Source organism: Cervus elaphus, chromosome 5, assembly GCF_910594005.1.
Source record: "Cervus elaphus chromosome 5, mCerEla1.1, whole genome shotgun sequence".
NCBI lineage: Eukaryota > Metazoa > Chordata > Mammalia > Artiodactyla > Cervidae > Cervus > Cervus elaphus.
In genome coordinates this window covers 125,839,580-125,853,611 of record NC_057819.1, presented here as the reverse complement: position 1 = coordinate 125,853,611, position 14,032 = coordinate 125,839,580, and the positions used below count along the sequence as shown (strand labels likewise).

Genomic DNA, 14,032 nt, shown 5'->3' with positions numbered 1-14,032 from the left:
GTTTCCGTAAAGATAATGAATGGGTGTAGTGGAAACAGGAGTAAGCGTAGGAGGTTATGGTCAGAATGCAGAATAGTGACATCTAATGTGTCGGCAGTTCTGGATGCTTAAGATCTGGTAGTTAATAATTTGAATAAAACACCCTTTATGATCAGGGGAAAGGCTGCATCTTTTGTTTTTTGAGGCTACTTTAGCAAACTAGCCAGCTCCCCAACCAGTCTTCCTAAAGCAAAGCCCATGAGGAAGCAAGTCCAGCTCATACACACAAAACGAATCTGTTTACTTATTTATTTTTAATTGGAGGATAATTGCTTTACAGCGTTGGGTTGGTTTCTGCCCTGCTGCTAAGTTGCTTCAGTCATGTCCGACTCTGTGCGACCCCATAGACGGCAGCCCACCAGGTTCCCCATGCATCACCATGAATCAGCCATAGGTTCACATAGTCCCATCCCTCCTGAACCTCCCCCCCACCTCCCACCCCATCCCACCCCTCTAGGTTGTCACCAAGCACCAGGTTGAGCTCCCTGTGTGCTAATTGGTTTTTTGATACCTTGAATGGTCAAACTAAAGATGACCAGACAATTGAGAAAAGATTCACATCAAAGGGAACCTAAGGGAGGTGGTATCCAGAAAGGAAACAAACAATGCAGAAAATTGGAAGAACTTCAGATAAACCTAATTATTAATCTCCTCAGCTAGCATAAAAATGACCTGCATCTATAAAACAAGAACACAGTGCTGTGGGAACTAAAAAACAAGGAAGTTAAGTAAAATTTTAATATCATGAAATAGGAAACTCAGTAGAAGGACTTGAAAGATCTAGTCGTAAAAAATTGACAGCAACAATAGCAAAAAAAAGAGTAGAAAACATAAAGGTAAATTATGATTATCCATCTAATAGACTTAATATGTTGTTCAGAAAGCAGAAGATGTTTTCAAATAAATCGGAGAACCGAAAGTAACACCTATATATTGAAAACATCAACCAAATACTAAGCACAAATAATGGGGGAGAAAGACACTGAGGTGCACATCATCATGAAATTTCAGAATCCTGGGGGTGACAGGAAGCTTTGGGAGGAATCACCTAGAAAGGACTAAAAAGCAAAACAAAATCAGACATCTCTTAAATAGGTAGTAGATGCTGGAATGCAGGGGCGTGGTGCCTTCAAACTTGATTCTCAACCTAGAATTTATGCTCAGCCAAGCCATCAGTGAAACAAAATGGTAGCATAATTGAGGGCATCATTCAAGGAGGAAGACAAGGGAAGTCACAGGATGACGGAGTTAGTAAGTTCAGGTCAGCATTCATGGATGGGCAGTGATGAGTTTGCACACACTGTTCTGTCTGCTTAGTCTGTTTTCCCCTCCTTTCCCACTGCACTGATGGAAATGACACAGTGATTCAGAGTTACATATAAGGAACAATTAAGCCATAGTGAAAGTAGGCTCCAGAAAGAGATACAAAGGTCCAAGCAGCATGTGAAAAGATGCTTGACACCACTATCAGGAGGGAAATGCAAATCAAAACCACAATGTGGTACTTAGGGTAATCAAATTAATAAAAACGGAAAATAGAACGGGTGGTTGCCAGGGCTGGGGGTGGGGGGGATAGTGGACAGTTATTTCATGGGCAGAGTTTCAGTTTTACAAGATGGAAAGAGTTCTGGAGATGGGTTATACAACCATATGACTGTAACTTTACTGAACTGTACGTGTAAAAATGGCTTAAGATGGCAGATTTTATGTATATTTTATCACAATTTAAATTTTTTAAAAAATGAAATGACTGGAGGATCTTAGAAAACTCTAGCAGAGTGCTCCCAACACAGAGCGAGCTGGACCAAGGCTCTGAAGGGAGTTCGGGCAATGCAGTTGAGGAGAGGGCTCCTGTTTTTAAACTGGAGGAGAGCGGATGTGTAAAAAACAAAAACAGAATTTTTGTAGGGAGGATAGAGCAAGAGGAAAGGAAAAACAACTAGGAACTCTGGGAAAAGCGGCTACACAGGAGGTTAAATGTCCTCACAGTATACTACCTAGCTCTGCATTGAACATTAACACACTGCTTTTAAAGCAAATGCCGCTCATTGATTTAATTCATAGTAGTGACCGACTTAATGGACTTGAACTAGAACAAACTCCAGGAGACAGTGGAGGACAGAGAATCCTGGCGTGCTGCAGTCCATGGGGTCGCAAAGAGTCGGACACGACCCAGCGACTGAACAAGTGATGGGGTGGAAGAGTGGGGTCCTGAAGAACCGCATCTGCCTCCATCACTGTTGACATTAAACTGTTAACATCTCAGATGGATAAGTCAAGATACAAGGATCCAAGCATTTTTAAAGGTACACGACTATACAGTCACATAGAGAATATTCTTAAAGAAACTCTGTGTTATCTCCATGGAGAGAGCCTGTGGACCCTGGAGAAGGAAGAATCTCTTTTTGTTATATATCTTTTGTACTCTTTATGCTTTCTCTTGAGCATGTATTACCTTTTAAATAAAAATGAGATTCAATGCTTTTTACAAAATTATTAATGAAAAATAGCAGAAATTATATACCAGGAGATAGAAGAAAGTAGTGCTAGTTAGGGGGGATATTAGATGAAATTGTCTTAAAAGTTCAAACATTTGAATCATGCTTTAGTCATAGAAACATGACTTCAGGCAGGAAAGTGTAAGGTATCTCAGGGCTACATGAGATGTTTATTTCCAACATTTATTTCAATACTATGAAAGTGAAAGTCACTCAGTCATGTCCGACTCTGCGACTGTATAGTCAGTGGGATTCTCCAGGCAAGAATACTAGAGTGGGCAGCCTTTCCCGTCTCCAGGGGATCTTCCCAACCCAGGGATCAAACCCAGGTCTCCCACATTGCAGGTAGATTCTTTACCAGCTGAGCCACAGGGGAAGCCCCTAAACTGTACTGCTAGGGGAATAGGTGGTTCTAATTAATTTAACTTTCAGAGTAATAAAGTTAAGCAAAAATCATTTTTATTCCATATTCTATAGAATAGCTTTTTTGAAAAGTAGCTCTACTTGCCTACCTTATTAAGTTTAATATCAGAAGGTAATTGAAGGCTTTCATGACGCTGTAGATTAAGAAAGCATGCACAGGTGGGGCAGCTGTAGGATAAGGGAGTTAGAGAAGGCGAGGTTCGGAAAAAGACCGAGACGGCACTTTGCAGGAACAGGTCACCTTTAATGAGGCGAGAAGGGGCGGCAGTCAGATTAGTGAGTGCTGCACTAATCCGAGAGAAGAGTCGTATATACAGGCACATATGTGGAAAGCCACTGTCTTAAGACAGCCTGTTCTTCTCCAAGGTTGTTCCGAGTAGTTCTCTCTCAAATGGCTGGGAGAAGGAATCCTGGAGATAGGCCAGAGGCTGGACTGGCTGGGAGCTGGGCTTAACCAACCTTAATGTCCATTTTTTCCCCCCTTTGGGTGAGAGAGTTCTTTGTTTTGCATAGCATGGTGGGGAGGACCTGTAGGTGAGTTTTAACTCCAAGCTATTTTGAGCCATGTAACTTTCCTTCAGCAGCCATGACATTCCTAGTTTTTATTTGTTCCCTTTTTCCCTAGATGTGGGGCAACAGCGTGGTGATTACAGCACCAATGCACCATTCACGGAGCTTGACTGTGCTTTGTAAGAACACTTAAACACAGATTTCTTAGTGTCTCTGCACCTTTTAACATGAAAAGATTCCTAGAAGGTATTACCTGAGATAATGAACATTTCCCAAGCTTGAGAAATGTACTGACCTCCTTCTAAAAGTTGTTTCTCAACCTTGGCTGGGCATTGGAGTCATCTGGAAGCTTTTAAAACTCCTGATGACTGAGTTCTGTTCCCTGATCTCACTGAAAACGGTTGCAGCCTTGGCATTGGAAGTTTGGCGGGGGGGAGGGGGGGGGCGGGGGCAGTTGTTCGTTCTGTGAAAAAAGTTGCTTTTTTTTTTTCTTTTTTGCTGCCCTGGGTTTTCATCAGCTCATAGGCTTAGTTGCCCCATAGCAGGTGGGATCTTAATTCCCCTTCCCCAGCAGGGATTGAACCCACAGCCCTTGCCTTAAGGAGACAGGTTCTTAACCTCTGGAGGGAAGTCTGCTTCCCGGGTGGTTCTGATGAGAGGCCAAGAACCACTGTTTTAAAGGAAGACTGATCTCTTAAGTGGGCTTCCCTGGTGGCTTAGTGGTAAAGACTCTGCCTGCAAAAATGCAGGATCCATTATTCTTGCCCAGGAAACCCCATGGACAGAGGAGGCTGGTGGGCTACAGTCCATGGGGTCACAGACAGCTGAGCACAGCTGAGCACAACAACAAAGTGCCCCCCCATCAAGTTGATTTAAATTGTTTTCCTTATGATGATATTCAGATATATACAGACTGACGCTAGGTTGAGATCCCCTATGCGTGCAGTAGTCGTAAGCACATTTACAAGTTAAAAACAAACTTCAAAATCAAGAAATTAAACAACAGTGATGGGTGGATAGCGGTGTTGTGCTGAGGCTGTTGTGTGTGTGTTCCTTCTCCTTATTCTGTTAAATTCTCCTTCCCACCTGTCAGTCCGGGCCCAGTGAGGAGGCAGAGACTACATGGCAATATCAACAGGGAATGTTTGTTATGAAAATAATTAAATTGTGCATGCTAAGTTTCTTCAATCACGTCCAACTCTTTGCAACCCCATGGACTGTAGCCCGCCAGGCTCCTCTGTCCACGGGATTCTCCAGGCAAGAATACTGGAGTGGGTTGCCATGCCCTACCTCCAGGGAATCTTCCTGACCCAGGAATCGAACCCATGTCTCCTGCTGCTCCATGCATTGCAGGCAGATTCCTTACCACTGAACCACCAGGGGAAGCCCAACTAAACTGTGGTAAGAGAGGAACTCTAGAAAACTGTATGCTAGCTAGGGCTGAGGGAGAGAGCCTGAGGAAGGCCCAACTGGAGGGGGCCCCTCCCCGAGGCTGGGGCTCACACCCACTGAAGAAGCGGTAGTGCAGCCCCCTGGATGGCAGAGCAGCTCCCAGCATCGCCCAGGTCAGCCAGTGGGCAGTTGGTGGTCGCAGGAAGCGCTCCTCCAGCCAGGGAGAGCTGCCGCCAGTAGCCCATCACACAGACACACTGGAGTGGGGGGCAGCCTTCCCGGTGTGAACTTTTAAAACCGCTGCTGATGGCCTGGCATACCGGTGTGCAGACAAAGGGGCAGCGTCAGTGCCGCGGGCACAGAGCACGTGGCATCCCCATCAGGAGGGCCATGGCTGCATCATGGGGAGAAGCCCATAGAGACCGGTGTGGGAGCATGGCAAGCAGCGGGAGGCCCGCAGGGTGTGTGCTGACAGGGATCACGCCGACCCTGGATCACGCCACAGCTGCAGGGTTGCTAGGAGACTGCCCCTTCTCCCTCCGTGGCGAGGGTCCTCCCCAGGGGTCCTTCTGGCCACATGCTGACCTCACAGCGGGCCAGCCCCTTGCTCCTGCAGATCCCTCTAGGGCCCTGCACTGGGAAACTTCTGCGTGGCACTCACAGGGAAGAAGGGCTTAAGGGAACACATCCATCATTGCGTGGCCTGTGCTGGAGGGTGAATCTGGAGCTGACAGGCGGTGAGTTGATAACCAACAGCAGCCTGCCCTGCGCCAGCCAGACACTTGTGCGACGTTAAGCTGTAGCTCATAAGCCGCCCGACTCTTCAGGAGTTGCTCTGGGCTGTGTTCTGCGTACCCTTCCAGCTGTTCCCCATGCTGTGTAGGGAGCTCTGTTTAAAAACAATTGGTCTGTCGAACAAACAAGGTGTGTGTAAGAGTAGCCTCCAAAACTCTGACTTGGTCGTTCTAGAGTGGGACCCAGGAGTCTGCACTTTTAATCCAGAAGGTGTGATGACAGTGGTCCCTGAGACAGAAATCCTGGTCTGGAGCTGGACTGTAGGGACTATGTCTTTTTCTCCATCTTGTCCTCTAATGCTGCATACACTGCCTGATAGAAGGTTGGTGTTCAACAGATGTGGGCCGAGTGAATGGCCGCCACAAATGGCTGTGTGTTCTGGTACTGAAGAGAAGTGGAGCCCTGGAAGGGGGGGGCGGTGAATGTCCATGTCTAACGCCTCTTCTCAAAATATCCTTCTTCGTACCATGCGTGGAACTCTGCTTGACTTGCAACTTTCGGCAGCTAATTTTTTTTTTTTTCCATTTTAAATCATTGATTTAAAATGGACATTAGGCTAATACCACTTTTCTTTATTTTTAATAGGGAGAAAGAACAAGAAACACAAAAAGAGGAACATTTGATGGAAGAAAAGAAAAAGAAAAAGCAGGAAGAAAAGAAAAAGAAGGAAGGTGCTCAGAAAAAGGTTTGGCTAGAGTTCCTAGTCCATTGTTTCTGTAGTCCCTCTGTCTCACTGCGTTATCATAGCCATTACGTTAACAGAGGTTCAGTTTATTACTTTTGAAATCCGGTATGCTCTATCTAGAGTGCTGGTGACATAGATAAAGGGTGACAATCACAAAATGTCTTTTAAAAGAAGCATTAGAGCTGTGTTTTGAAGGATTTTGTGTTTACTGGTAGTAAAGAATGGCCATGCTATTTTATTTAAACTGAACTGTCCAAAACAACCATGTGTAAGGCCCATTTAACTGATTTTGTTAGAAAAGCTAGAAATAATATTTGCAGCTTTGGCAAGTGTTCTTTTACAACTTTTACTAGTAAATATTACAATTTAAAGTCATACTGTAAATCTTACCATCAGGCTTGAATTTTAGGTACAAATTACATTGTTTATTTTATTCTTGCCTGATTTAATGTACCTGATAGTTAAAACTGTTTATGTTTTAGTCTGTATTAAAATATAGAGCTTAAATGAGCTTCCAGATAGATTGTTTTGCCTTTGGGTCAATATTGGCACATAATAACATGTAGACAATTATACATTTTTTCCCAGTAATAAATTTTAATAAAGTAACTGGGCAAAAACTTGTTTTTAAAGTTTCTAATATTAAAGTCTGCTTATACACTTTCATATGGATGTGTACATCCTACACATTATTCCTAAAGAGTTTTTTTTTTTTTTTTTTCAGGCTGCTGATCAAAAAACCAAAGGTGAGTTTACTTTATTTTGGGGGGTAAATTTTATGGCAGTACCAAAGTTTATGATGATGACTTTTTAAAAAATTGGTGGTTAAACACAAAGAATCTAACCCTGCCTTTGAATCTATTTTTTACAATTCACTGTGAAATTCGTTACTTATCCCTGGTTTTACATCTGCATTTAGTTAGTATATGCTTAATCTAAAATGCCTACAGAATGTTTTATTAGGGTACATGTGTCTTTTTCAGTTATGGCTTCCTAAGGGAATATGCCCAGTAGTGGGGTTGGGTCATATGGTAGTTTTATTTCTAGTTTTTTTAATGAATCTCCGTACTCTTCTCCATAGTGGCTGTATCAGTTTGCATTCCCACCAACAGTGCAAGAGGATTCCCTTTTCTCCATACCTTCTCCAGCATTTATTGTTTGTAGATTTTTTGATGATAACCATCCTGGAGGGTGTGAGGTGATGCCTCATTGTAGTTTTGATTTGCATTTCCCTAACAATGAGATGTTGAGCATTGAAATATACACATCACCATATGTAAAATTTGGAAATGTGCTGTTTGATACCGGGAGCTCAAACCTGGCGCTCTGTGACAATCTAGAGGTGGGGTGGAGGGGGAGATGGGAGGGAGGCTCTAGAGGCAGGGGACATACGCATGTCCCTGTAGGGTGAGTATGTCCCCTGTGGGCGACTGTGGCTGAGTCAAGTTGATACATGGCAGAAACCAACACAATATGGTAAAGCAATTATCCTCCAATTAAAAGTAAATAATTTTTAAAATATATATATTATATTAGCTTTCTAAACAATGCTTTATGATTTTCCTTCTGATTTGATTTCCACCAATCAAGGATTAAGCCAATAATGTTGATCCAGTTTGTGTAAACAACCAAAGGATACTGAATTTCTTTAAAGCTTCTACTTTCTCTTTGCCAACTATTTTTTTTTAAATTTTTTATTTTTATTACGCATCAGTCATCATCACACACAAGACAAATGCATCACAAACAAACCCCACCGTGTGGCACCGAGCGCAGACCGAGTGTGCCCACCCGCCGTTGATGTTAGCTCCAGGAAAGCTTGCAAGGCGGGATTAGATACCGCAAGCCAACTATTATAATAAAAGGAGATATATTCTTTCTATATTCTTCTCGCTTTGCTTATTAATGTGTGAAAGATTTCCTTTTTATTCTCCAAGTCCGGAATTGGCACTGGTTGTCCTGACGGGTGTGAGCAGGAACGCATGTGGTTCTCACAGTACCCTGGGTGTCTCTGCCCCATGCTGGTGGGCCGGCAGAAGGGAAGCCGCCCGGAGCCTCCTCGCTTGGTGCTTGATGTGCTCGGAGACTGGCCAGTGCTGGGGAGCACACACGCAGGACTCGCAGTCACCACCTCCGTCTAATTTGGGGCAAGGCACTTCATCTCTTTAAGCCTCAGGTATCTCATACTTGGCATGAGAAGGGTGAGGGGTGAGTTTCACACCTTGCAGAGCTGTCGTGAGATCCACAGGGCCAGGGCTCGGTGCCTGGCACAGAGCTCGTGCTTGCTAGAGGTTGGCTGTGGTTACTTGTAAGTTGTTTCTGTTGGACGCTCATGTGTAATTGTAGGCACAGACACGTGCTCCACTTTTGTCTGGCATTTGTAGTTTTCCAAGTAGAGTTTACGTCATCTCATTTGAACTTCGTGATCGAACAGGGCAGGTGTTAGTTGACAATGAAGAAACCATGGCTGACAGTGTGACTTGACGTGGCTTGCTCTTGGCCGAGACTTATTGCGAGGACAGGCCTCGAGGGAGCCTGGGCGTCTGACCCCAGCGTGCTTGCCTCGGAGCTCTCACCGCAGAGCCATGGTAAGAGATGGATTTCATGTAAATGAATATTTAAAGACAGCATAGTTTTCAAAAAGGACATTTTCTCTCTCACGCTCTCAGTGGTTGTGTGAATTTACAAAACACTGGTCAGAAGGGCCCAAAAGGCTTCGATCCATGGTTGTTTTGAAATTATGATCTTGAAAAAGAAATAATGATTTCCTATCATTATCATTTTAAAGTGCAAAATTATTGCTCTGAATTATCCATTTCCTTTTTTTTTTTTTTAACATTTTGAGAAGTTTTTACAACTTGATTCAGTGCCGGCCGACAATGTTCTGTTGTCACTGTAATTGTTTTCTCTTGAAATAGTAACAAATTGTTTATGATTGTACAGTGATCATGAATTACATTGCCCCGCCACTTTACAGAGTTATTATTTTCTATTACTGTTCTGATGAGTATTTTCATTGCTAACTCCAAACCCTACTGGGTTTTTATCTTCTCCTTTTATCTTCCCTGAAATACTGCTCCTTTGGGTACAATTTATCAGTAACTGTACTAACTATAACCAGCCTCAGAACAGAACATAATGATTATTAACATCCTTCTAAACAACGGGGGGAAAAATGCTTTTTTGAATTATAAATAACAGTGCTGCTAGGTAATTCATTAATAAATATTAGCAGCGCCAAGGTCTCAATTTATCTCAGGCTCTCCATTATTACTGGTTCCACTCAAAATTAACTGCCTAAAAAAATTAGTAAATAAACTGTGAGGTGGTGGTTCTGAGTTTCTAACCGGACCTGTGTGTCAAATAGCACAGGCTGGGCCTGACCGAGTATTGAAATACACTATACGAATAGTACGGATGCCCACACAGAACACAGACCTGCTTTGCAAACCGTCTGGCATTTTCCTGTCTTTCCCCTGCTCTAGAGTCTGTAGTCAGAGGGGCAGGCCCGCATTTGCCTTGGGCCCTCTTGTGCCCCAGCCAAAGAATGCTCAAACTACCACACAACTGCACTCATCTTAAACGCTAGCAAAGTAATGCTCAAAATTCTCCAAGCCAGACTCCAACAGCACATGAACTGCGAACTACCAGATGTTCAAGCTGGATTTAGAAAAGGCAGAAGAACCAGAGATTAAATTGCCAACGTCCGCTGGATCATAGGAAAAGCAAGAGAGTTTCAGAAAAATATCTACTTCTGCTTTATTGATTATGCCAAAGCCTTTGACTGTATGGAACACAATAAACTGTGGAAAATTCTTAAAAAGATGGGACTACCAGACCACCTGACCTGCCTCCTGAGAAACTTGTATGCAGGCAAGAAGCAACAGTTAGAACTGGACATGGAACAACAGACTGGTTCCAAAATAGGAAAAGGAGTACGTCAAGGCTGTATATTGTCACCCTACTTATTTAACTTATATGCAGAGTACATCATGTGAATGCCAGGCTGGATGAAGCACAAGCTGGAATCAAGGTTGCTGGGAGAAATATCAATAACCTCAGATACGCAGATGACACTCCCCTTATGGCAGAAAGTAAAGAACTATTAAAGAGCCTCTTGATGAAAGTGAAAGATGACAGTAAAAAAGTTGGCTTAAAACTCAACATTCAGAAAGCTAAGATTATGTCGTCTTGTCCCATCACTTCATGGCAAATAGATGAGGAAACAATGGAAACAATGAGAGACTTTAATTTTTTGGGCTCCAAAATCACAGCAGATGGTGACTGCAGCCATGAAATTAAAAGACACTTGCTCCTTTGGAAGAAAATCTATGACCAACCTAGACAGCATATTAAAAAGCAGAGACATTACTTTGCCAACAAAGGTCTGTCTAGTCAAAGCTATGGTTTTTCCAGTAGTCATGTATGGATCTGACAGTTGGACTAAAAAGAAAGCTGAGTGCCGAAGAATTGACGGTTTTGAACTAAGGTTTTGGATAAGACTCTTGAGAGTCCCTTGGACCGCAAGATCAAACCAGTCCATCCTAAAGGAAATCAGTCCTGAATAGTCATTGGAAGGACAGATACTGAAGCTGAAGCTCCAATACTTTGGCCACCTGACGTGAAGAACTAACTCAGGAAAAGACCCTGATGCTGGGAAAGACTGAAGGCAGAAGGAGAAGGGGACGACGGAGGATAAGATGGTTGGATGGCATTGCTGACTCAGTGGACATGAGTTTGAGCAAGCTTTGGGAATTGGTGATGGACAGGGAAGCCCAGCGTGCTGCAGTCCATGGATTCACAAAGAGTCGGACACGACTGAGCAACTGAACTGAACTAATATAGGTACGTGTATAACATATAAAGAGTTCTTTGAAAATGAAATAAACCGAAACTTAAAGAGGTGACGTTTCCGTCACTGAGAGAGTTAGGTCGAACATGACGCTGAATAGTGGAGACACTGCTGCTTCTGCCGTGCGCAGCGCCACAGGGCACGGCACTGACCGACTGACATGGTCCCGTCTGAGCTAACTGTCAAAATGAAAGCAACTGAAACTTCTACTGTGCTATCCGACGCACTGTATTCTATCGCCTTATTTATAGCTGTAGCCTCTCACCCAAGTCTTCCACTCCTGAACTCACTCAAATTGTTAAACTCCCTCCTACATTCCAGTGCCTCGGCCCTGGCCCTGCTGGTGCTGCTGTGTGGCGACAGCAGGGTTCTCTGACTTCTGGTGACTCTGCGGGGGCGCCGTCACATCTGGCCAGGAGGTCGAGACCTGGTTCTGGAAGCAGAGGCAGGACGGACCCCGCCCTGCTACTCAGGAGCTCCGAGCATCCCTCTCCCGATACAGGGCTGTTCTGGAGCACGATAGGTGCTGACACACAGCCGATGTGACAAACAGGTGAAATGTCTGCTGCGTGCCCCTCCTGGATGCTGCAAGTTCAGGAAGATTCTGGGCACGTCAGCCCTGCCATTGACAAGTTACACGGTGTCGGGGGCACCTCTCAGAGCTTCAGTTTACCCGTGTGGACACGGCAGACAGCGCCGACCATGACTGGAACTAATTCACGGACAGGGTGTGTCTCAAAGCCATTGCCGGTGAGGTGCCGGTCTCAGGCACCTTTGGGATTGCCTTTCTTTGGGATTGGAATGAAAACTGACCTTTTCTAATCCTGTGGCCACTGCTGAGTTTTCCAAATTTGCTGGTGTATTGAGTGCAGCACTTTAACAGCATCACCTTTTAGGATTTGAAATAGCTCAACTGGAATTCCATCACCTCCACTAGTTTTGTTCATAGTGATGCTTCCTAAGGCCCACTTGACTTCAGACTCCAGGATGTCTGGCTCTAGGTGAATGATCACACCATCATGATTATCTGGGTCAAGAAGATCTTTTTTGTATAGTCCTGTGTATTCTTGCCACCTCTTCTTAATACCTTCTGCTTCTGTTAGGTCCATACCATTTCTGTCCTGTATTGTGCCCATCTTTGCATGAAGTGTTCCTTTAGTATCTCTAATTTTCTTGAAGAGATTTCTAGTCTTTCCCATTCTATTGTTTTCCTCTATTTCTTTGCATTGACCACTGAGGAAGGCTTTCTTACCTCTCCTTGCTATTCTTTGGAACTCTGCATTCAAATGGGAGTATCTTTCCTTTTCTCCCTTGCCTTAGCTCCTCTTCTTTTCTCAGCTATTTGTAAGGCCTCCTCAGACAACCCTTTTGCCTTTTTGCATTTCTTTATCTTGGGGATGGTCTTGATCCCTGCCTCCTGTACAATGTCACGAACCTCTGTCCATAGTTCTTCAGGCACTCTGTCAGATCTAATCCCTTGAATCTATTTGTCACTTCCACTGTATAATCGTAAGGGATTTGATTTAGGTCATACCTGAATGGTCTAGTGGTTTTCCCTACTTTCTTCAATTTAAGTCTGAATTTGGCATTATACCTTTCTGCTTTCTCCTAGAAAGAGTAGCCTAATCCATTCTTGATAGATCAGTCTTCGTTATAGCTTTAATTATGCTTTAAAAGTTTTTTTATATCAAGCTATAACCATTGAACTTGAACTATGAATCTTCATTTAAAAGACAAATGAAGAATGGAATCTCACTGGAAGTTTTTTCATTTGCTAAATCTAATATATAGCGTGCTGCTTCTCCTCCCCTACTCCCGTCTGGAAACTCGGTGCCTAGAAATTCTGCTTTACAAAATTATAAGTAAAATTTTGTCTCTGTTTTTCCAAATCCTGATTAGCAATGTCCCTGTTAAGGTCATTTTCTTTTTACGATTCAGGCAAGCGAGTCGGTTCATAGGAAACACTGTGCTGCAGGTATTGGCGCCCCGCATTCACCCTGGTGTGTCTGCTTGGTGCAGCTCTGGAGCTTTTTATGCAAGTAGCAGATCCACCCTCACCTTTCCCCAGTTTCCTCCTCCTCCTGTCCCCCTGAGTACCCTGCTCTCCTAGGAATCTGAGCCTGTGTCTGTGACTGGAATTCTCTTCCTCTAGTGCTTTCTAGTCTTTGGTGGTGGTAGTTTTAATCATCCTTTCCTTATGTTTCTTCTTGTGATGAAAAATGTAGGTAATATTAGTATATTCTCATTGTTTCTTAAAAGAAGTTCAAGTTCACATGAAGTCCCTCCGTGTTGAGATATCTAGCTGTTAACATTTTGTTGACCATCCTTGAAGGCATCTCTCTATATATACATAAATGTGTATTTTATATGGACTCTCCCTGGATTAAACCCTTCCCTGTCTCCTGCTCCTCAGGGAGCTGCACTAAGCAACTTGAAAACCTCTGTATAAGTCTGTTCAGAAACAAAGCAGTCCTTTGTAAATTCTGCTAAACATTGTCTTTGCATTGGTAACCAATGAAAGAGCCAGCTGAACACCATGCCTTAGTGAGACCCTATATGTTCTCATAGTTGGGGAAAGGGGATCAGATATAATCCTCTTTTTTTGTTTGTTTGTATTTTTATCATCCTGTTTTGAAACACCATTAGCTTGTGTCTTATATCCTTGCTGTAGAGTAGCTAATGTCTAAGTTTTAGACAGTTTATAATGGGTTTTGCTTCAGTAATCATTAATCTCTTCTTTATTTGAGGCACTGCCCTTAATTTGGGCAGAGAAAATAATAGCTTTATGATGTGATGACCTTATGAGCCTAAATTTTCTTATTGTCTTGTGGGTTTTTT

The 14,032-nt window shown here is 43.4% G+C and overlaps 1 protein-coding gene across 6 annotated transcripts in view; it reads left to right on the top strand.

The window, feature by feature from the left end:
• The window catches only part of TNRC6C (trinucleotide repeat containing adaptor 6C), a 114,497-nt gene that overhangs the window by 33,412 nt on the left and 67,053 nt on the right, over positions 1 to 14,032 (top strand). For all 6 annotated transcript variants that reach the window (XM_043905395.1, XM_043905393.1, XM_043905391.1 and 3 more), the window contains exons 2-3: positions 6,243 to 6,342; positions 7,067 to 7,088. In XM_043905395.1, the coding sequence (XP_043761330.1) occupies positions 6,280 to 6,342; positions 7,067 to 7,088 (85 nt within the window). In that variant the 5' untranslated portion in view covers positions 6,243 to 6,279. The remainder of the gene's footprint in view (positions 1 to 6,242; positions 6,343 to 7,066; positions 7,089 to 14,032) is intronic.